Raw genomic sequence first — 24,668 nt, 5'->3', positions numbered from 1 at the left:
TGACTGAACAAATAAACAACAGCAAACATCTTGCTCTTCTCACCCCCGAAGGGGGACTCAGAGCAACTTACAAACTATGGCAATAATTCAATGCCCAAATTCAGACAAAAACAATATCAGTAGAACACAATATTATAAAACTGTAAAAAAATATTCATATCAATTAAAATAGTATTTCAAACAATTAAAACATATCAAAAGTATCAAAAGTCTAGCACCGAGCTTTGTAAACATTGAACCAATTGCTTCGCCATTCTTCCGTAATACTTAAGGGTCATATCAATCTCCAAAGGCTTGTTTAAATAGCCAGGTCTTAAAATTCTTCCTGAAGCTTAAGAGCAAGAGGGTTGTTCTGCTGTCATTGGGGAGAAAGTTCCACAGCCCTATACAATATGTCTGAATACTTTCTGTGCATTTATACTGTAGAATTAATATAGTTTGACACTGCTTTGATTGCTCAACACTATATCATCCTGGGATTTGTGGTTTGGTGAGACATGAGTACTCTGGCAGAGAAGGCTTAAGACCTTGTAAAATAAAAACTACATCTCTAGAAAAACGGGCTGATGAGGGCAGGGGAAATCACCCTAGTTGAATGTTAAAATCACAAGATCTGTAGTGTCACTAAACTTTCATGTTTACTTTCTTAATGGCTAAACTTCAATATTTACTTTCTCAATTACATTTATTAGTGCAGTTAAGGTATTAGAGCCAGTAATGGTTTAACTCTTGGTCTGGGTGACATTAGACAAGTTACACACTCTTAACCTTGGGGGTGGACAAGGGCAAACTACCTTGTGGTAGGTTCACCTTAGGGTCACCAACCATATATTAGAAATGACTTGCAGGCATACAACAACAGAAAGTCTTACTTTTTTGCTGTTTCCTTTTTTTCCCGTAACACCAATTTTAATTTTGTTCTGGGCACTATCTTAACACTAGGTAGAATTAAGTACAGTAGTATTTTGACATAGAGAAATTAGGCTTATTTTCAGAATCACTGTGAAGGAAATGAAATGTAACATATTTGGATCAAGAAAGGAAATTTTGCCTGTCACTGTGACTCATTTCTGTAGGTACTATATATGATATGTGTCCTAACTTAATAGTTTGTATAAACTAGATGATTTTTTATTTGTGAGCACCTTAGCGTGGCATGCTGTTTTCAATTAATAATTTTTTGTGAAGAGTGATGGATTTATTGAAACAGTTTTTGGTGATAAGATGAAGACTGCCATGCTTGCTATATTATCTTGATACAAGGAACTGAGTTTGATATCCTTCAGTGCCTTTGATAATTATTTCTCTGATGTTCAGTACTGAATGCATATTTTTTTTGCTTACTCTTTACATTGTGTTAAAGTAATTGCTTAGCTTTTACAAATCCAAATAGACATTTGACACTGCTGCTGAACGGTGTGATAAATCTGAAAGGGTGTGTGTTTCCACATGTGTGTTCCTCTTTAGATAATACAAAGTAGTGGTTGGTGGCACTTCTTCTAAAACTCTAAAGCCGTCTTTCATTAATTTGATTTAACAACTACTTATGTGGTTGTGTTTAAAGTACTGCTCTTGCTTACTATTACTCTTGTTCCCTGGCATACATTTTATTTCCTTCACAGTGATTTTGAAAATAAGCCTCATTTCTCTATGCCAAAACACAATTGTTCTTGATTGTACCTAGTGTTAAAATGTGTTTGCACTAGAACTGGAATACGTTGCATTTTATCTTGTATTGAAGTGTCAAACACTGGCTGGGCTGGTGTGACCAGTCAGAATATTTTCATATATTTCTCTGTTTTAGGAAGCAGTTGTCAGAACATTATTGATCAAAACTTCGCCATTGCTCAGCATTATTCCTCTTTCCAGTTCTTGCTATTGGAATGGAGTGTGCTGGAATGGGATGACATCCCTCAAATTAAAGAGTTGAAGAATGGGGAACCAATTCTGGTTAGGAAAAAACGAAGCTTGGTAAGGCACTTAAGGGGGAGGGCTCTGTGGAAAAAATAGATGGGGGAAGTGTTGGGAACCTAATTCTGACAACATCTAATGTATGAGCAGGGGTGAAGAGAGGACATTGGAAATTGTGTGATAGGACTATTCAGGTGGGTGGAAAAAGTAAAAACGATGAGCACTCAATAGCAAATACTATATTTTATTACATAATAGTTGCATTTTTATCAAACAAACAAACTTTATTTATATCCCTCCCCATCTCCCCATGGGGACTCAATATGAAGGCAGCCATTTGATAAGAAATAAATTGAACAATAAATAAACAATATAAGCATTCTTACCATAAAGCAAATCATAATAAAAACCAATAAAACACTTTCCACAACATTTTTTCTTCCTGTTTTCAGAAAAAGGGTTGTGTGACTATTACACAAAAATAAAATTGTGACTTAGATGAAGCCAAATCTTAACAATCTTACTTTGAATACTTCGAAAATAACTGGGGCAATGTAATATCTTTCTCATGAGAGACTACAGAGGACATATCAACTGAAACAGGTGGAATTCTATGCCATTGGACATCTTTAAACAAAGTGAGATCAAACTAAAAATTATAATGGTCTAGCAAGAGTTAAATACCACATCCATTTGCAAACAAACTGACCAAAACACCAACAATGTTTTAAAATATTGATTTAATCTAGGGTTTTTCAACCAGGGTCCCCAGGAAATTTAGAATTTATGTGAGAGGTCACTAACATTCCTTGAGAGACTGTGATTGAGAATAAAACAGTAAAAAGGTTGAGAAAGGTTCATTTAACCCTATCACCCAAAACTTTGGCTTTGGAGTTATAGTATTATGTGAACAATTGATAAGGCATTTCACAGTTTGTTTCTAATATTTCTGTTTTATGCATCATTCCTTCAGGAGCTTTCACATTAACATGAATAGATGGTAATCCTTGCTTGTTGTTAGGAGTAGTACACAAACCGAGGCCCAAAATTACTCTTCTTTTTATATTCAGTACCTTGATTAACACTAGATTTAATTTTCTAGTTCAGTAATTGACATGGTTCTGAATCTGTGTAATCCTTTGTCAGATAATCCTCTCTGCTACTAACACCTAATGAATTTTTTTCATTTATGATGTTGTGTTTAGCACAAACTGTTAGCAGTCTATAACCTTATTGGGATTTAATAGTCTTCAAACATGAATATGGAGTTAATATTTTGGTTTTCTGAATCTGAAGACAGATTTGCTGAAAATGTATTGGAAATGTATTGAATACGTTAAAAGCATGGACAGGTTGCTGTGAAACAAATGTAATTTCCTTGGGACATTTAATATTAAGTCCATAGGATATGTTGTTGAGACATTTATTTTTTTACACTGGGATTAGTATTGATCAAAGTGTACATTTCATGAAATATACATTGTGATAAACTATATTAACCATGACAATGTGAAAACTTGAGTGAAGAATCATTAAATAGTTTTTATGTTCAGTTGCTGTGATAGTTTGAATTGGTTTTTTGGCAGCCATTTGTTTTGACCAACTGCCTTGTTTTTGAAATGAAGTAGTAGTAGTAGAAGCTGCCAAAAATGCCTTTTTAAAAAATGTATATCTTTACTAAGTATGATGCGGTGGTGCAGTACTGAATTTTGTTTTTGCTGCCTTTAACACTACCTTATAAGTAAGAACTCAGTAGTTAGCCCACTTTTTTAAAAAAATCTGTTTACCTTGCCGGTGCATAGCTAAGTAGATCATGGTTCCCTTTACAGTGATGTCCTGAAAGAAATAAAAGATGGGTTTCCAATTCATTGAACGGTCTGGACATTTGAGGCAATTTTCTCTCATTCTCTTGGGTCCTGTAAGCCATTTCCAAGATATCTGGCATTTAAGTGTTAAATTTGAAATTTGTACAAGGGGAAACCTAAGCATTGGCTTTCAATGGGCTCACTTTCTGTAGAAATTGTAGTAATTGTAGAAGCCTGGCTGCCCTTTGATGGCCCAGAAATTCCAACTGGTACAAAGATTCGCAGCCAGGTTTCTAACTGGAGCTAATTAAAGGAAACGTACAAAACTGGTGGTGGCTCCCCTCTTTTGGAATGCCCTCCCCAGAGAGATAAGGCAGGCCCCATCACTATCCTTCCACAGGGATCTGAAAACCTGGTGGTTCCAGTGGACCTTTGAAAATGATTAGCCTCAGACCTTACCCTGGCCACCAGTTTGGACCCTGCTTTGCACTTTACCCACTTCCCGGCCCTATGATAATGCGTACTAGCCTAGTCCTCCTATAACTGCTCAGTAGGCCTTGAAATTGAGTAACCCAGGCCCTATCCTGGCCATCAGTTTGCACTTTACCTACTCCCTGGCCCTATGTTACTTCATCTCATAGTTTTCTTGGCTCACCTTGAAATTCTGACCATTAGTAGTTCAATTTCACTCAATGGAGCAGTATTGGAACTGGCTTCCAATTTTAAATGTGTATGTTTTGTTTTAATAGTAATATGTTTATGTTTTTTATTATGGCTATGTTGTATGTTCTGTGTTGGTAATTGAATGCTTTACCTACATTTGAAACCACCCTGAGTCCTTTGGGGTGACAGAGCAGTATATAAATGAAGTTGTTTATTATTATTATTATTATTATTATTATTATTATTATTATTATTATTATTATTATTATTATTAAACTACCCTCAGAGTAATTAAGAGTGTACGTCTTGGATAGAATCCATTTTTAAATTTCATTTTGCTTTTGAATGAATTACTTAGTATGCCACAGCTCATAATGTATTATTGAACACTTCTCAGGGTATATACGTTTAAAGTTAATTTTAATATGCAGTGGTTTACTTTCTATGCGGTATTAAGGGCCACAGAAATCCTTTTGTTGTCTAAATTTTGGATAAACACCCACTTGCTTTCTGTAGCCAAGATTACAAAGACACCTGAAATCTTAGCATCATAACAGTGAATGAGATATCAAGGTGATGGTGTGTAATTGAAACTATATTTTGTAGCATTAAAGTCTTGGTGAAAGAAGCATTAATTGGAGTTGACAGTGTTTCCTGAAGTCACAAGGAAAACCCACCTTAAGTTTGATCAAAATAGGACTTTTTTACTCACTTGTATTTCTTCCCCTTAGCTTTCCTGTATTTTGTAGCTGCTTCTTTTCTTTTCTGTTTTTTTTTACAGTTTCCAAAGCCTCAGAGTATCTTATGAAAATGGCCAGAAGGTTATTGAAGGTCTGACTTTGAGTTTTTGAGAAACTCAACAAAATGTTTACAGCTCATTTCCTCCATTATGTGCTACTCTTGTTTAAATACTGTCATGATGTAGAGCTGGGTTCCAGAAATCCTTTTATCCCACTGAAGCCCCAATTAGTGTGACTGGTAGTAGGATATTGAGAAAAATATAGCCCAAAACATCTGGAGGGGTTAACCCACCCCTGCTGTGGAATGAACAAGAAAGAGAATCAAAAGGCAAGGTGTTGCAAACAGGAGCAGGCATGGGTCACCATAAGCAGGTTGTCCTCCCATCCTTAAGACCATCCCATACCATTTGTATCAAAGGTATATGGGGAAAATAAATTGCTGCACTTGGAGGCATTGTTAGGAAGAAGAGCTTTGTCCTATCAGCTTGGATAGTTAACATACTTTTTCTCTGAATAATTTCTGCTTTTTATAATGGAAAGCAATTTATTACCAGGCACATTGATCAAATATGCAGTTGAAACGTACACAACAACATATTCCAGGCTATATCAACAGCACAATCACTTCTGAACACCACATTTCAAGAAATATATCGACAAATTTGATAATGTCAAGAGATCAATGATTGCGCTAAGCAAAGATCAGGAAATCAAGCCTTATGAAAAATGACTTAGGGAGCTGTCAAAGGGATAGCCATGGTAATGATGAACCCCGATAAATATAGATTTTATGTTAAACTAGCATAATGCTCAGGTTAACTCTTATGTATAGACCTACAAAACTTTCTAACTTTGTTTGTATTTGCCAGCAGATCACCACTGTTGCTTTGCTTTGCTTTGTTTCTTGTATAACAGAGCCTTATAAAATTGGATTCTATCAAAGTGCTTTCTGAATTATTTTTAGTGTCCTTTAGTATAATTTCCACAAAAGTGCCCATTGAAAGCCTACTTAGTTTACTACCTTTTTCTATTGATTTCTTTGAAACAAAACTATTCTGTGTAATTACGAAAAAAAAAGAGCTGCTGAAAGAAGACTTTTATTCTAACCAACTACTAGATCAGAATGTGGTCATATAGAGTATTTGACTTAAATACTTGATGTTTATTATCTGTTTCTCCCACTCTATTAAACTTCAGGCTATTAGATCAGAGTCTGCTAGAGTTGTGTGTATTGTGTGTGCTTTATTTATTATCATTACAATTTTATTATTTTATTCCCACCATTCTCCCAGTCCTAGTCTCCAGGGCGGCAGAAAACAAGCTTGCTCCCTCCTCCCTATAACTTCCCCTCACATATTTATACATGGCCATCATGTCTCCTCAGCCTTCTCTTCTGCAGGCTAAACATGCCCAGTTCTTTAAGCCGCTCCTCATAGGGCTTGTTCTCCAGACCTTTGATCATTTTAGTTGCCCCCCTCTGGACACATTCCAGCTTGTCAACATCTCCCTTCAGGTGCAGTGCCCAGAATTGGACACTATTCCAGGTGTGGTCTGACTAAGGCAGAATAGAGGGGTAGGATGACTTCCCTGGATCTAGACACTATACTCCTATTGATGCAAGCCAAAATCTCTTTGGCTTTTTTAGCAGCTGCATCACATTGTTGGCTCATGTTTAACTTGTTGTCCACGAGGACTCCAAGATCTTTTTCACATGTACTGCTGTCGAGCCAGGCGTCCCCCATTCTGTATCTTTGCATTCCATTTTTTTCTGCCAAAGTGAAGTATCTTGCATTTGTCCCTGTTGAACTTCATTTTGTTAGTTTCAGCCCATCTCTCTAGTCTGTTAAGATCATTTTGAATTCTACTCCTGTCTTCTGGAGTGTTAGCACCCCCCCCCCCCCCCCCAGTTTGGTGTTGTCTGCAAACTTGATGATTGTGCCTTCTAACCCTTCATCTAAGTCATATTTTCTGGTTAATAGAGAATAAGGACAGAGCCACCCCAGTTTTGCTAGGGGGCGATTCTAAAATCTGGGACTAGTAACAATATCTTTTCCCTTGTTTCCTGAGAAGGTGGTGGGATGAAGAGACTAACCCATCTAGAAGACTTGAGTTCTAAAGGGTTTATTGAAGAAAATACACTCCTTCAAATAGTCTGGACTGAAACCGCATAGATCTTTATAGCACAGCACCAGCAGCTTGAATTGTGCCCAGAAACAGCCCTGCAGCCAATAGAGCTTTTGGAACAAGAAAGTTGTGTGCTCCCTTTATCCAGGCCATTATGATATATAACGTCAGTTCATTATTTGCAATATAAAACAAGGATGGTAACTACTCAGGCATCACCATTAACTGTGTTCAGAGGTTCTATTCAATAACATCAGGAGAGAACACACAATTCCCACAATTATACTAAAGGATCAGGTGCACTGATAGTACTGTATAAAGTACATAGTTATCCTTCCACTCCTGCAAACACCTAAGAAAGGTGGATGTTGCCAAAATAAGCAAAGTTGCAAAAATTGGGGGTTGTGACTGCTAGCTCAGAAAAACATGATTTTGTATCTTCATGTTTTTCACTTTATTACCTCAGTAGAAATATTCTTTCCAGTTGAGATTGATTGGGACCTGAATGCTGTTAGAGAATAATTTCTATAGGTTCCAAAGTAGATATGTATGTTGGGGGATGGGGGAGGTCAGTTCTGTATATTCTCTGAAATATATTTATCAGATCATGTTGGGCTACACCTAATCAGCTACCACTGGATAACATAGCATGGACCATGCAACATCTGTGCATTGCCATGGAGTTTCAGTTTTTTAGAGAAAGTGTATTATAATATACAATGTAGTGCATACATTCTATGGTATGGGATATGAATTGTAATGTAACTTAACTATCTCATTGGCCCGAAGCAGGCCCACACTTCCCATTGAAATACTGATAGGCTTATGTTGGTTAAAATTGTTTTTATTTTTAAATATTGTACTCTTCTTTCATTGTTTTTTTGTTTTTTTGCACTTCAAAAGGCATGTGCATAGGAATTTGTTCGTATTTTTTTTTTCAAATAATAATTCAGCCCCTCAACAGTCTGAAGCCTTCTGCTTAAAAAGTTTGAGGACCCCTGTTCTAGGGCCACCATCAGTCAGAAATGACTTGTGTGCACTCAATAAGAGAAATTTATAGAAATGTTAGTGTATGGTTTTGGGTTTGAGTGATTTGTGAATCATGCAGTAAGACAGTGGATTGTGTTATGCTACCTTTTCTGATAAGTTTATGATTCTGTGATACACAAAATACTTGAAAATGTCCCATTCAACTTAATGCCTTTTTGCTCTGCTTAAGTGGTAGACTTTGTGAAATAAGAAAAAAAATATTCAACAGTCTTTTCTATTTTAGGAAAATCAAGCTGCAGTCTATACAATGGCTATGAACAAATTGAATAAAACTAGCAATAGGACTAGCATTTTGCAATTGTCCCTCCTTTTAAAAACCTGTTTTTACAAAATCGGGATCTAATATGCAGCAATGCTTCCACCCAGTGGTTATTCTTAGCTATGCATTTATGACTTTTCTAGTCTTTATTTTACACAAGAATTCTTTAGTCTAACATTTGACTAGAATATAAAGTGCTAGAATATTGCAGGTTTTTAATCATTGTATCATATTCTAACTTAGCTTACCAGTTTCTCTTTCAAACCATTTAAAAATTATTTTGAGTGGTACTGTGGAATAATCTGCAGAAGTGCTTGTTGAATATAAATACAGGTGATTATGTATAATGGTAAGTCGATTTAAGTTTATTTTATTGAAATATTAAACCAAGAGTCATAGTTTGACAAATTAAGATTAAGAAAAAAAAGTTAACTGAATTTCTGTCCTTTATTTTTTATAAGTTGCCTTATTTTTAAAAAGCTTATTAACTTGATGAAGAATAGCAAGCTGGTTCAAGGACAATTTACATTACTAAATATTGAACATATTGATTCTGTGCACTGGTTCAAAGTTTTATTTTATTTTTATTTATTTATAATTATAATCTTAGCTGGGTTTTCTCACAAAATTAAATTAACGTGTGAAAAGATGTAATGTAAGAAATATTTTTAAACAGTTCTCACTTGTCTTCTGACATCCTTCATAATTTATTTATTTTATATTTATTTTTATCCTGCTATTCTTCAGCTATAGAAACTCATAAAATATTTTTCCTTGAATTTTGCTGCAAGGTCTACACACTAGTGAAAGTTATATTATTTGTGCACATTAGATTTCAAAATGACCAGTTCCTCCCTGCTCCCTCTTTCATCATTGTTTGAATTGAATTGAAGCATGACATGAAGCTGAAAGGAGACTAATCCACATAGCGTTTTGATTGAATTAAGGCCAAGAGTTTGCTCACACCTCAAACCGAACCTGTTAATACTTGATAAATTGCAGTTAAATATATGTATGAACCTGGAAAAACATTGACTTTATTCTGTATCCAGAGGTGTGTGTGTGCTTCATTCATTCATTCTTTTGGTCACCTTATGGTGAAGCTCTCAGGGTAATACACTTACAAAAAAACCCACTGTACCTCACTATTGGATAGCAGACAAATCATTGCAAAGCAGATATCGCATTTTCAGAGCTGCCTTTGTCATTATTATTGTCTGCCTCCAAGTGTTGCCAACTAAAATGAACTTATTGGCAGGATTTGTTCAGCGAGAGTTTGCCTTCTTCTGAGCCTGAGAGGGTGGTTTGCCATTACTGAGTAAGGATTCAAACTCTGGTCTACAAAGTTGTAGTCCAATATTTAAACCACTATACCATGCTGGCTCTCTTCCTTACTCTGCTACATGATACAATATTTGGTCCAGATACAATTAGAAGTTTAATCTGCCTCTGTGCCAGTTCTTTTACTCCTAGATCAACAGGCAAATTGTGGCTTATGCAGAAACAAAATAGCAAAAACTACACTTAAGCAATACTTTGTGTTGAATTGCATTGGCATATTCTACTTTATTGCTAACAGTGAAATAGGAGGGGTTTGTGTGTGGGAGGGGTGAATTTAGTGCAGGAGAAAGTGCTTACTCTAAGCAAATTTCTGATCTGACCCTTCTGTATGAAAACAGTGTTCCTGTTGTCCATGCTATTTTCACACTTTTAATACAGGCAGTCCCCCAAGTTAAAAACATCCGGCTTACAAAATTACTCATAGTTAAGAACGGGGATGAGACAACAGGAAGTGAGATAAATTTACGCAAAGGAAGTAGTTAGTGAACACTGTATACACACGTTTGAGTCAAACTCAAAAATGTGAATATTCATATGACCCGTATAGAATCATAGAGTTGGAAGAGACTTGTGGGCCATCCAGTCCAACCCCCTACCAAGAAGCAGGAAATCGCATTCAAAGCACCCCCAACAGATCATTCATAATTTATTTATTTATTTTCTATTATCCTGCTATTCTCCATCAAGTCATTCAAACAAGCCAGAAGCAGCACTGCGACAGAGAGAATAGAATGCTTTTTAAAGGTTCTCCCAGAACAAAGTAAGGTTCCCCTTCTGAAGACTTACACATGAGCATATACAGGCAGTCCCCAAGCTACAAACAAGATAGATTATGTAGGCTTTTCCTCAAGTTGTGTTTGTATGTAAGTTGGAACTGGTACATTTTTCAATTGTAACTCCAGCCATATGGGGCGGGGGGGAGGGAGGGAAGAGTGTTCTTTGGATAGCATAGGGAAGGGTTAACGCCACTGCGATGTTTGTTTTGCTGTTCTCCCATGTTAGCTCTTTCAGGAGTGAATTTCCCTCCCCAGGGGTAGATTTCTCTCACTTCCTGTTGTTTCACCCCTATTCTCTACTACGAGTTGTTTATTAGTTGAATGTTTGTAACTCAGGGACTGCCTGTACAGTAATTTGAACAATTGTTGTTTGGTCTTGAAGTTGGAGAAAATTCAGATTAGTGGGCTGAAACCTTAGTGATACCCCTTTTCTTACAAATATGGCCTTAGAAAATATTTCAGGTTAATTGAATAATTCCAAATGTCTTGGGTTGGTTGCCTGAGATGTCAGAAGGGACATTGCAATTTCATATGAAATCTAAAGGTTCTATAGTGGTTCTTAAAATGACCAACTCTGGGAACAGAGTCTCTGTGACTAGATCCTTTCTTGCTCTGAAGGATGTATTAAAAAATACTTGGTATGTTGAAAAGTGATTTTTCCCAGTATAGAAAGAAATGCACATCATATTTTGTAAAAGAAAGAGAGATGCATAAGTAATTTACCATACATCCTTGAAGGTGTGAAATGTCAGCCAGCAATTTATACACATGAGAAGGAGATTCCAAATTGGTAGATACATGCATTTTGTTATTTTGGGGGCAAAACAAGTAAACAAAAACAAATTGATATGTGTAAATGATAAAGGAAATCTGAAACTATACTATGTAGTGAAGGAGCTCTTGTATCCTACAACATTTTTTGAGAGAAATAAACAATTTAAAAACCGTTATTAATTTTATTGGTTTTTAACTGTACTACACATTACATAATCATAATGTTTAAGGAACAACAATTTGTTTTAGCAAACTAGGCTTACATGAAAATAACCAAAACACTGTAATGCTAGCAGAGATGTGTTTCAGGTTTTTTCCCGTTAGTTGTTTCTTATCCTGTGGTTACATGACAGTGTTTTTGGATTTCAGTAGAAATATAGTTTTAAAAAAGGATGATGTTAGAATACCAAGTATTCCACAGATATTTAAGTAATCTCTACATCAGTGGTTCTCAACCTTTTGGTCCTTAAATATTTTGGCCTTCAATTCCCAGAATGCGTAACAGCTGGTAAACTACATGATAAACTACAGAACCGCATGCGTCATCTAGGACACATTGAATGCAGCTCTGGAAAGTTTCCTAAATTTAAGTTGAGGTTTTCAGTAAGTGTGTGAAGGTGTGACAACTGAAAAATGATGTTGCAAATGCTGAATTGTATGCATTGTCACATATATCTGTTATGGAATATTATATTGTTTCCATCTTCAAAACAACAAATGCAGCTTTTCTAGGCTTTTGTTTGGCTCTTGGTAGATATATGCTAAACATACATAAAATACAATTTTTCAAACGGCATATTTGGTCAGGTTATCGATTTACATTAGTATAAGATAATATTCTATTAAACCCATAAAGTGATTATATTAAGACAACAGTTCTCTTTCCCTGTTTCCTTTCCATCTGTCCTTGTTGATAAATTTAGAGACATATTATTCACATAGTTTAATGTGCCAGAATTTGTAATGCCTTAGTATAACCATAGCTTGATGCATAACTGTACATCTTTTCTCCCTTTTATGTTACTTTTTTGTAATAATACATATAATGTTGCATGTTCTTGTTTTTTAATTAAGTTTTTATATAGCTTACTAAATCTACATATTTTCTTTTAATAGGTACCTGTCAGATGAAGGAATTGAAGCTTGCACAAATTCATCTGACAAAGTCAACATAAATGACGTTATCCTGATTGCACTTAATGTAGGTAGCATTTATTAACTTTTCAAACTATTATTCTAAATTTCACCTGCCATTCATTGTGACCATTCATTTATTAGTTAAATGACAACAGTACAAAATGTAGTACTGTATCTATTAAATGTACTAGGAAAAAAACTAGAAATAATTAAGCCAATTTAGAAACTACAAAGTTTATATGTTAGGTTTAAAGATAAAATTACTATTGGTTTAGGAGCCTGACTACAGTACTTTCTATACTGTTTACTAGAGATGTGCACGGTATTTGTCTCATTTGTTTCATTTGTGTTTCTGTTTCGTATCGTTCATTCGGATGGCACAAAACAGAAAGACCCCCAACAAAACAAAAACTGACTCGAAACGAAAGGCAGGCGGGAGCTGATATCAGCTCCAAGCCTGCGTTTTGGATCGATCAGCTGTAGGCCCTGTGAGGCCCAGGTGTTTAGGCCCAAAGCCTGCACCCGTAGGCCCAAAGCTCCGAGGCCTACGGGTGCAGACTTAGAGCTTACGCACTCGGTCTTCACACGGCCTGCAGCCGATTGCAGAGTAAGGAGCGAGCCTCTATTTTCTAATGAAATCTTCATTATTTTCTCCACGAATATCATTAGAGAGCTTGGCAATTTGAATATAGTGTAATAATTTTCCTCTCCAGTCCTTTATAAGTAGCTCTTCCCCCTCCATGATTTTGCTATTATTAATCTTTCAGCAACAAAACTATATAGACACATTTCTACGTTTTTACTAATTATTTCACAAAATAAACCTAACAGACCTATTTCTGGGTTTTTCTTAACCATTTTAGTAATCATTTTATTTGTTTCTTTACTTACTCTTTTCTAGAAATTTAGAAATGAAAAATAGAGAAGGGTATTTTCTTCTACACTTGGTGGACTTGTAAGATGGTACAAACTTTCATTGTTAGTGTTTCAGTCCATTTGCAAGTTGGAACACATACTGTCTTGCTGTTGTTATCATGTACTGGAGGAATAGATCATATTTATTATCCCTTTCTGTAGCTATAATACCCATTAAATTTGTTTGGATTAATGGATAAATCTCCGGCAAAAAACCATTCATTTTCTTACATGTCCACCACTTACGGAGAAAGGAGCTCTCCTTTTCTTAAAAACTGCAGCTTTGAATTAAAATGTTAGATATTTTTGATGGCTTATTTGGGGTTAGATACCATCTATATGCCTATTCATACATGTTTTCTTTGGAATTACTGCAGGAAATAAATTTTATGCCCAAATTTTGGGCCTACTGTATAATCATCTTCCCTATAGTTTCAAGAGATATTTGTACACTTTTAAATTAAAATGAACATCATTGTTACATAGTACTGGATAAATGTATTTTCTCCAGCCTCTGTGGCTAGAGCTCTCTTGCCTTGAATAAATCTGTCCTAGATTTGTAAATTGGTGAATGAGTTAAGCTCTTTGCTGTCCCTCAAAATCATCTTTCTAGAGACATTGCTTTGTCCGTTAGGAGATAACTTACCTGTCTGCTTTACTAAGGAATAGTATATTACCTAATTGTTTCTAATAATAAACAATATTTTTTTTCCTCCTGCTTTTGTTTTTGGAAAGTTAACATTATTTTTTATTTTAAATGTAGACAGACTTAAGAGCTATTGGAAAGAAGTTCCTCCCTAGTGACATCAATGGTGGAAAGGTGGAAAAGGTAACCAAATTTATTGTTGCTATACTTGCAATTGTGTTCTTGAGCTATTCAGCTATTCTCAACAAGTAGGTTGGTCTTTCTCTGTGTCTTTTTTTCCTAGCCTAGTTCACCAAAGCCCCACCCATGTTCTTCTCCACAGAATCTGACAGTTATTTGAAGCCAGATATCTAGTTTTTTTTGGCATATCCTGGCACACAGCGCCGGTATGGCTTTAAAGTGGTCAATGCTATTGACCTATTTAAGCTAGTTTTAAGTAATTTTTATCTCAACTACTGATGTAAGTTTATCAGCGAAATCCTAAATACATAAAGACATAAAGCATATATGTTTTATGTATATGAAGTTTTATTATTATTTATTATATATGGTATAAACAGCTACTATTTTCCACCTGATGATTTATCATATAGTTATTTAAATGACACCAAAACGGTTTTTCCAAATAATGTAGCACTTCGTAGTTGAAGACATTTTAATTACTGTATATACTCGAGTATAAGCCTAGTTTTTCAGCCCTTTTTTAAGACTGAAAAAGCCCCCCTCGGCTTATACTCGGGTGAGGGTCCTGGTTGGCTTATATTTGGGTCGGCTTATACTCGAGAATAGGAGCCCTGATGGTGAAGTGTGTTAAAGCACTGAGCTGCTGAACTTGCAGACTGAAAGGTCCCAGGTTCAAACCCCGGGAGCGGCGTGAGCGCCCACTGTTAGCTCCAGCTTCTGCCAACCTAGCAGTTCGAAAACATGCCAATGTGAGTAGATCAATAGGTACCGCTCCGGTGGGAAGGAAACGGCGCTCCATGTAGTCATGCCGGCCACATGACCTTGGAGGTGTCTACGGACAACGCCGGCTCTTCGGCTTAGAAATGGAGATGAGCACCAACCCCCAGAGTCAGAAATGACTGAACTTAACGTCAGGGGAAACCTTTACCTTTACTAATGATGATGAGGATGATAACAACTTTATTATTTCTTTTTTTTAAAAAAAATTAATTGAGTTTTTTTTATACATAAAATCTTAATGAATCTAAGGGGTATGGGAATGTATAGGGAAGAAGGGGGAAGCATAGGAGATTATGAAAAAGGGGTAAAATAAGAAAAAGGTAGAGAGAGAGAAAAAATAGCGTACCATGTAGAAAGGAAAAGGTAGGGAAAGGGAAAACCTACTAAGGGTTCTACAGTTTAACTTCGGATCTTCTTCCTTGTATCTATATTCTTTTCTTCCTGTTATCATCAAATTTATTCCAGATTTGCTTCTCCATTTCTTCTGTCAGGACTTCAAATGGTATTTCTTATCTTATGTTTTCTCTCTAAATTATTATTAAATTATTTTTCCTGAACGAAGTAAGCTCTCAGTGGGCTCCAGTCTGTTTCCTCACTTGTCAATCCTTGATATCATGTCAGTAGCATTGTTAACATGTCCATATTCCTCATCTGCATTATCTTGACTTCCCACTGTTGTACTGTTGGTAGTTCTTTCATCCTCCAAGTTCTTGCATACACCATTCCCGCCGCAGTTGTTAAGTAACTTAATAGTACCTCTTGATTTTTCTCTTAAGTTATTCTTTGTTATTCCTAATAGATATATTTCTGGTAGCATTTCGTATTTTAAGTTTATAATCTTTTGGATTGCTTTGTGTATTCCTTTCCAATATTCTTTTGCTTTTTTGCACATCCACCACATATGATAGAATGTGCCTTCTTGATTTTCACATTTCCAACACTTTGTCTGTACGCCTTTATAATATCTTCCTAATTTTTGTAGTTTAACGTACCACCACTACATCATTTTAAACCAATTTTCCTTGAGGTCATACGCATACATGAATTTTAGCTTTCTATTCCATATGTCTTCCTATTCTGTCTTAATCTGTCTACCAATGTTCACGGCCCATTTGGTCATGCATTCTTTAGCCTGTTCTGTTTCTCTATTCCACTCTAGCTTTTTTTTTTTTTTAAATAAATTTTGGTATTTACTTTTTTCTCTGATATCAGTATTCTGTCCGAGAAGGTATCTTTGTCCAGGAATCCATTTATTTTATCTTTCTTAAGGTGTTCTTTTAGTTGTCTATATTGAAACCAGAAAATGTTTTCGTAGAGTTGATTAATTTCTTTATTCTTGTATCCCTTCCCATCTCCCCGAAGGGACTCTTTCCAGAATGTGGCAAAGGTGGGGACTAGTCTAATTTCTCTCATGAGGGAGCTCCAGAGCCAGGGGGCTACTGGAACTAATACATAAAATAAGGTATTAATACATAAAGAACCACAAACAATGTTAAAAACTTGACATTATGCTAAATTTCCTTTGACTAGAAGCTGGCCACTTCGATTTCCTTGGTGTCACTGTAAGAAACTCGTCCATTGTGCATGTGGCAGGGCAGAGACTGCATTGTAGTAAGTGGTCTGTGATTTGTTCTTTTCCACACTCACATGTCGTGGACTCCACTTCACCGTCCCGTTTCTTAAAATTGGCTCTGCATCTCGTGGTATCAGACCACAGTCTGTTCAATGCCTACCAAGTCGCCCAGTCTTCTGTGTGCCCAGGAGGGAGTTTTTTTTATCCGGTATCAGCCACTTTTGGATTCTAGCTTGCTGAGGTATTCTTGTGAATATCTCTGTAGATCTTAGAAAACTACTTTTTGATTTAAGGTGTTGGTATGCTTATATCTGAACAGAGGATGGGCCGGAGACGTTCAATACATTTCCGAGCTGGGTAGGTGTGGGGAATGCCGTGGATGTAGCATATCTGAATTTCAGTAAGGCCCCCACGATCTTCTGGCAAACAAATTAGTAAAATGTGGGCTAGACAAAACTAAAATTAGGTGGATCTGCAATTGGCTAAGTGAACGAACCCAAAGGGTGCTCACCAATGCTCACTTCTCCATTCTGGAAAGAAGTCACGAGTGGAGTACCGCAGGGTTCTGTCCTGGGCCCGGTTCTGTTCAGCATCTTTATTAACGACTTAGACGAAGGGTTAGAAGGCACAATCATCAAGTTTGCAGACGACACCAAACTGGGAGGGATAGCTAACACTCCAGAAAACAGGAGTAGAATTCAAAACGATCTTAACAGACTAGAGAGATGGGCTGAAACTAACAAAATGAAGTTCAACAGGGACAAATTCAAGATACTTCACGTTGGCAGAAAAAAATGGAATGCAAAGATACAGAATGGGGGACACCTGGCTTGACAGCAGTACGTGTGAAAAAGATCTTGGAGTCCTCGTGGACAACAAGTTAAACATGAGCCAACAAGGTGATGCGGCAGCTAAAAAAGCCAAAGGGATTTTGGCCTGCATCAATAGGAGTATAGGGTCTAGATCCAGGGAAGTCATGCTACCCCTCTATTCTGTCTTGGTCAGACCACACCTGGAATACTGTGTCCAGTTCTGGGCACTGCAATTGAAGGGAGATGTTGACAAGCTGGAAAGTGTCCAGGGGAGGGCAACTAAAATGATCAAGGGTCTGGAGAACAAGCCCTATGAGGAGCGGCTTAAAGAGCTGGGCATGTTTAGCCAGCAGAAGAGAAGGCTGAGAGGAGACATGATAGACATGTATAAATATGTGAGGGGAAGTCATAGGGAGGAGGGAGCAAGCTTGTTTTCTGCTGCCCTGGAGACTAGGACGCGGAACAATGGCTTCAAACTTCAGTAAAGAAGATTCCACCTGAACATCAGGAAGAACTTCCTCAATGTGAGAGCTGTTCGGCAGTGGAACTCTCTGCCACGGAGTATGGTGAAGGCTCCTTCTTTGGAGGCTTTTAAGCAGAGGCTGGATGGCCATCTGTCAGGGGTGCTTTGAATGGGATTTTCCTGCTTCTTAGCAGGGGGTTGGACTGGATGGCCCACTAGGTCTCTTCCAACTCTGATTCTATGATTCTATGTCAATGCCTTGGACCTTTCTTTACTGGCTGCTACTTCCCAACAGATAACAGGTGGTGCAACAGTATAATTTCTCCAACAGCATAGGGTGTAGACATCCCGGGACAATGCGGCATGTCTCATTAAGAGCACATCCACTGTTTTATGTGGCGAGATGTATTCCACACTGGACATGCGTATTCAGTAGCAGAGTAGCAAAGAGCAAGGGCAGATGTCTTCACGGTGTCTGGTTAAGATCCCCAGGTTGTGCCAGTCAGCTTTCATGCGGTATTATTTCTAGGACCCACTTTTTGCTTGATAATCAAGCAGTGCTTCTTGTAAGTTAGAGCATGGTTCAGAACTCCCAGGTGTTTTGGTGTGCTGCAATGCTCCAGTGGGATTCATTCTCAGGTAATCCTCAGAGAATATTATAAATCTCATCGGGAGTCCCGATGAGATGCCACATAACACCAGTCTTACTGCAGCTGCACTGGTTACCAGATCACTTTCAAAGTGATGGTACTTACCTTTAAGGCCTTACATGGTCTAGGGCCGATGTACCTGAGGGACCGCCTCACTCCCTACAAACCCCAGAGATCCCTCCGTTCTGAGGACCAAGACCTGTTGGAAGTCCCCAGTTTTAAGACCTTGCGTCTAACAGCAACTAGACGTAGAGCCTTTTCAGCAGTGGTGCCATCTCTCTGGAACACCTTGCCACCTGAAGTTCGTGCCTTGCAGGGCTTGTCGGCCTTCCGCAGGGCATGTAAGACACACCTGTTTCGGCAGGCTTTTGAGTTCTGTTATTGATGTTTTAAAAGGTGCTTTTAGGATGTTTTTAAGATGTTTTTTAAAGATGTTTTAAAGATGTTTTTAAATTGTTGATTTTAGCCGGTTCTTGTAAGCCGCCCCGAGCCCTAGGGGAGTGGCGGCATATAAGTTTGAAAAATAAATAAATGTATAATCAAAATTTGAATAAATGTAATTGCCCCTGGTGGCACAGTGTGTTAAAGCGCTGAGCTGCTGAACTTGCAGACCAAAAGGTCCCAGGTTCAAATCCTGGGAGTGGAATGAGCACCCGCTGTTAGCCCCAGCTCCTGCCAACCTAGCAGTTTGAAAACATGCAAATGCAAGTAGATCAATAGATACCGCTCTGGCGGGAAGGTAACGGTGCTCCATGCAGTCATGCTGGCCACATGACCTGGAGATATCTATGGACAACGTCGGCTCTTCGGCTTAGAAATGGAGATGAGCACCAACCCCCAGAGTCAGTCACGACTGGACTTAACGTCAGGGAAAACCTTTACCTTTAATTGCCCCATAAGTATATTTCTCTAAGTGTTCATGATAAGCTTTCTCAACCTTTGGTCCTCCAAGTGTTTTGGGCTTCAGTTCCCACAATTGCTAATAGCTGGTAAACTGGCTGGAATGTTTTGAGAGTTGAAGTCTGAAACATCTGTAAGACCAAAGGTTGGGGACTACTACTGCTGTATAGGATAAAGGTCTGGAAACAGTAGAAATACAGTTTTACATGGAGCTGAGAAGCATGAATTACAAACCTCAACCACAAGATGGCTGTGTTTCATCATGTTTAAAATGAAAGGTTATATATATATATGTTGAACAACAGGAGACCTTATTGTGAATAGAGTTAAAACGTTTGAAAGTGCAAATCAGATTCATTTGAAGATAAAAAGGATATGTAATTTTTAATTTGAACCATTTACACACATTTAAAATTATTTTGAACTGTCTTCAATTAACACTTTTCATGACACTTTTAGTTTATATAAACAAATAAATTAAGATGAACAGTCTTGGTCTTTCCTACGAGACACATATGTTTGTGTAGTAAAGTTTTAGAGCTGCGCCAGTAAAATTGTTGGGTTATGAAGTAAACTGGTTGAAACAGACAATATCTGGGTAAGTCCTTGGAGTGGAAAAGGGTGTTTAGTTACATAAGGAGACTTTGAACTGAGGAGGTATGCTATTAATTTCCAGGTTGATTTTGCATTTTGCACATTTGTGAATATAAGATTAAGATGAACACTTTGACAGTGCGACCCAGACCGTGATTAAAACAAATATTTTGTCCCAAGAATTTGATTGTTTTTAAAAAATCTTTGATTTTGCTTTCTTCTTTGGAGTACATTCTTCAAAGGGCCTTAGAAAGCTGTCTGTTTCAAAGACAGTTTCCTTGAGCCGTGGTAAGAAGTAGTGATGTTTGAGAGAGATTCCAGATTACACTACGTAACATGATTTTTGTTCCTGGGTTATAAATGTCATTTCCTAATTGATTCTATCACAAAATATGAAAAAAATATAATATTGCAAAAACTTTTTTGCAGTTCGCACTTTAAAGGGTTAAAAATGGTATATTTTCATTAAGGAAAATTACAAACCAAGTGCCTAGATTAAAGGAAATAATAATATACTCAACCACAAAACTGAAGTTTCTGGAGTATAACAACTACAGTACTTTCAAAATAACTACCACACAATTAAACAGGAAATATCACTTTCAAACCAGGAACAGAAAGTATTGCAAATTGTGTTACATAGTGCTACCATTCCATATACAGAATAGTTTTTCAGTTGCTTGGATCCTATCCAATTACACAAAGATTAATTCAGATATGTTCTACGAAAACTGGGCAATATCCATAGCTAGGCAGTACTGGCCACGTTATATCCACAGATGAACAATACTTTACCCAAAGCTGATAATAAAAATGTTTTCCCTAGCATGACAATACAACCTAAGAGTTTTAGACATTAATTCATTCAATTATTTCAAAAGTCAATGAGAACAAGAGTTCCTTCTTTTCAGTAAGTGTATTTAATTCTTCCTTGTGTATGTGATCCCTGGATGTCTTTTAATGCTCAGATTGATTGAAACAGTGTTTTGTGCACCTGGAAATGATAGACCCATTCTGGTCATAAAGAAGTAGTTGTTATTGGAGGTTTAGATGCCAACATATTAAAAACTCTTTGTTGCATCATAAAGTCATCAGGACTTGACTTTGGGATGACCAATTCTAGAGGACCTCTAGACCTAAATATACTTGTTAGTCCCAGCTAAAGTGCATGCATTGAATCAATTATAACTTGGCGAGTCAATATTTGTGTCATTTCCATTGATTCAGTGCTTCTACTCTAGTTGGCTTTAGGAATTGGATTTAGGCCTAAGGGCTATTTGGAATTCTGAAGACTTCACATTGTTGTTTTTTAATTAGTTTCTCTCCATTTGGGAAACATTTGTGTGTGTTACAAAATGGTTTTCATTAGGATTTATCCTGTGTTTATGGTAGGAAAAGTTGTATATTAACCTTGCCAGTGACTTTGTTAAAAAACAACAACATTGACTTGGGAAGGAAGGGGAAGATAGGCTAGTGGTTACTTGACAGAATCTACTCCTATGGTGGTATCCAAAATAGAGCAGAGCAAATAAATACTTTTATCCTTCATCTTCACAGCTAGAAGGTCCCTGTGTTCTGCAGATCCAAAAAGTTCGCAATATAGCTGCACCAAAGGACAATGAGGAATCTCAGGCTGCTCCCAGAATGCTGCGCTTGCAGATGACGGATGGGCACACAACTTGCACTGCGATAGAATATAATTACATGTCAAAAATAAGGTAAACAGTGTTTGTTTTTGCTTTACAGTGACTTAACGGCACTTTACAGGTTAGACATCTCAAAATAGAATTCGGCATATAAAACATATCTGTGCTTATTAAAAATTCTGAAGGTTAAATTTTGTTCCTGAAATTAGGAAGATATTTTCCTGAATGTTTTTTTACAACCTGTAAAAAGACCCCTGTTTTCACTTTTGATATGTTTCTCCAAGAATGAGGGCAAGGTTTTCCATATCATTGGTTCATCTGTATAGAAAATACAAAAGTACATTGTGAAGCCCTACTTGTTCACATTTCTCTGGCAACTTTGTGTGACAGAGTTTATGAAATAATCATGTAGAATTTGATATAGGGCACTAACAGCAGACTGGTTCAATTCAGTGTGTAAAATGGAGTGAATTTAATTACTATCATGACACTGTTTTCATAAACCCTACTTGAATAGGATTGGAATTAATTGATACTTTATTTTTCTGATGCTGTGCAGAAAAATAACGCTTCTTGACAAATATGAAGGTGCTCATAAATAATTCTCTCAGGAAGAGGGTAATGTTAATGATAATTTTTGTGATATGTGAATTAGTAGTTATTTGCGTTTCTTACTAAGGCGTCATGATTGCTTTTATGTGGCAACTTTCCGTAATCACAAATGATGTTACACTGCTATGTTACTACAACAATTATTCCTTCTGCCATCATCAAAATAATGCAGGTGGACTTAATGACTGATTCACACTCATGCAGACTACAGCTGAAATAATTGGTAATAATCTTTTGACAAAACAGTTATCATAGGTGAAAGGACAACAGTATACTAATCTGTCTTTAAGCATGATAAGAAGAGATAATGAGGCACCTTGTGCATTGAGAAATGTGGCAGTGCATGGCATTTGTGCTGTGTAAGACATCACAATAAAAATGAATAGTATTGTATTCAAGTATGAGGCAATTAAACTCAGAAGGCCAAGGGTCAGGTAATATCCAGACAGTATTCTGAGCCCCCTAATCTGACTAAGAGCTCTGTGGAAAAGGAAATCATGGTGCTGCATTTTTTCTTGCCTAGCGCCAATCAAAAGGTGACATCCCAGAACACTGATTACACATTCCTGAGGTTTCTCAGTTGACAAAATATGTATGAATGTTAGTTTGAAAAGAAGTTTGGTTTGAAGGAATGATTAATCCAGTGGAGTCATAGTTTTCTGTTTGCACTTTGTTTATTATTGTTTTACTTTTCCTAGAGCAGTGGTGTCAAATTAATTTTCATCAAGGGGTCACATCAGCTTTCATGGTTGCCTTCAAAGGGCTGTTGAATCCATGGATGGAGAATCTGTAAATACAGAGGACCATCTATAATGTTTTTACATAGTGGACAGCGCTCTTTAGTTTTATCCAGTTTTATCCAGTTTGAGTCCACAGATGTTTTTGAACAACATCTCCCATCAATTTTGATAAATGCAGACTCGGGATAATAGGAATTGCAAACCAGCAGCACTTGTGGCTCTGAGATTGGGGTAAGGTTGAAGGACATTTTAAAACCAGACATCGTATCCACACGCCTTGTATCTAAATGCAAACCTCACTATCCTGACTAAACAGAACAAGCTGCAGCCTTCTAGCTGTTACTGTATCCCAACTCCCATCAGCTTTATCATGTCTAATGATGAGGAATACAAGAGTTGTACTTCAACATCTGGAGGGCCGAATAAAATGACAGGGTGGGCCCAATTCAACCTGTGGACCTTGGGTTTGGCACATGTGACCTAGGAGATTAGTTGTTGAAGCATTTTTCAGGATTGAGAGGGAAGTCCAAGTTCTTAACCTCTTTCTTGCCATTTTTGACTAATGTTGGAAACGATATGAGGAAAGTTGTTGGCATAGCTTTCTCATATACCAGGATCCTCCAATTGCCTCACCAGCCTACAGAGGGCCATCAAAATGAGTTTTGTAGCTCTGGATTCTCACTTGGTAGAGAAAATGCTGTGTGATGCATATTAGCACTGTGGAAACAGATAGGAGTGAGAGCAGTAATCAAGCACTTGTCAGTCTTACTGCAGATCAACATAAGAGATATCAAGATAGACCAAAGTTTGGAAATGTGTTGTCTCTTTTCTCAGAGAACAATTACAGAACTGTTTTAGCCCCTCTTCTTTCTTGCAGCACTTGCTTTGATCTTGTTCCTTTCTTTCCAGTTTTTGAAAGTCTGACAAGAAGTACCAAATGAAATAGCATTGATATATAGTTGTCTTTCACGAGGATAGATCTCTTTCTTTCTTTCTTTCTTTCTTTCTTTCTTTCTTTCTTTCTTTCTTTCTTTCGCTTACAAGAATGTACTTTTCAATCCCCAGTTTCAGTGATTTTGTTGTTTTTAATTAACAGCTTCAGAATCTTGCCTTGCTTTGAATTATCTTATTTTCTTTTTTGGGCTGTGGTTCAGTTCATCAAGTCTATAAAGTGTCATCTTGAGCAACATGGTTGCAAGGAAAATGGGGAGAGTGAATTAAGATATCAGAGAGAACTTTACATTCATAAAACACAAATAATGACAAATGTATATAGGGGTAGCCATGTTGGCTATTCACCAAAACAAAACATAATCCACCAAAGAGTGATGTGTAACAAATCGCAGAAAACACACAATGCAAGCTTTCAAAGCTCTCTTGGCGTCTTGTGTTTATAACACATAGTCAAGGTCTAAATCGTCTGTATTTCAGTTCTTTTTGACCCCACTATTTATTTCATTGTAATCTCAACTGTTCACTTCATGTAACTGATAAGTGGCCTGTAAGTTAGTATTGAAGAAGTTTTGAAGATATTATGTGTTTTTGCTTCAACATGACACTTTATCTGGATATGT

The 24,668-nt window shown here is 37.0% G+C and overlaps 1 protein-coding gene across 6 annotated transcripts in view; it reads left to right on the top strand.

The window, feature by feature from the left end:
* The window catches only part of tdrd3 (tudor domain containing 3), an 89,877-nt gene that overhangs the window by 11,991 nt on the left and 53,218 nt on the right, over positions 1-24,668 (top strand). For 5 of the 6 annotated variants that reach the window (XR_505935.3, XR_505933.3, XR_505934.3 and 2 more), the window contains exons 2-4: positions 12,560-12,644; positions 14,259-14,324; positions 21,654-21,814. Coding sequence is in view for 2 of the 6 variants with exons in the window: in XM_003218643.4 (XP_003218691.1) it covers positions 12,560-12,644; positions 14,259-14,324; positions 21,654-21,814 (312 nt within the window). In the remaining 4 variants the exon portion in view is untranslated. Of the gene's footprint in view, positions 1-1,949; positions 1,972-12,559; positions 12,645-14,258; positions 14,325-21,653; positions 21,815-24,668 lie in introns of those variants that run through there. The other variant, XM_008106845.3, reaches the window with a different exon arrangement.

Source organism: Anolis carolinensis, chromosome 3 (genome assembly GCF_035594765.1).
Source record: "Anolis carolinensis isolate JA03-04 chromosome 3, rAnoCar3.1.pri, whole genome shotgun sequence".
NCBI classification, from domain to species: domain Eukaryota; kingdom Metazoa; phylum Chordata; class Lepidosauria; order Squamata; family Dactyloidae; genus Anolis; species Anolis carolinensis.
Note: the sequence above shows the minus strand (reverse complement) of the source record. Positions and strands in the feature narration are given on the sequence as shown.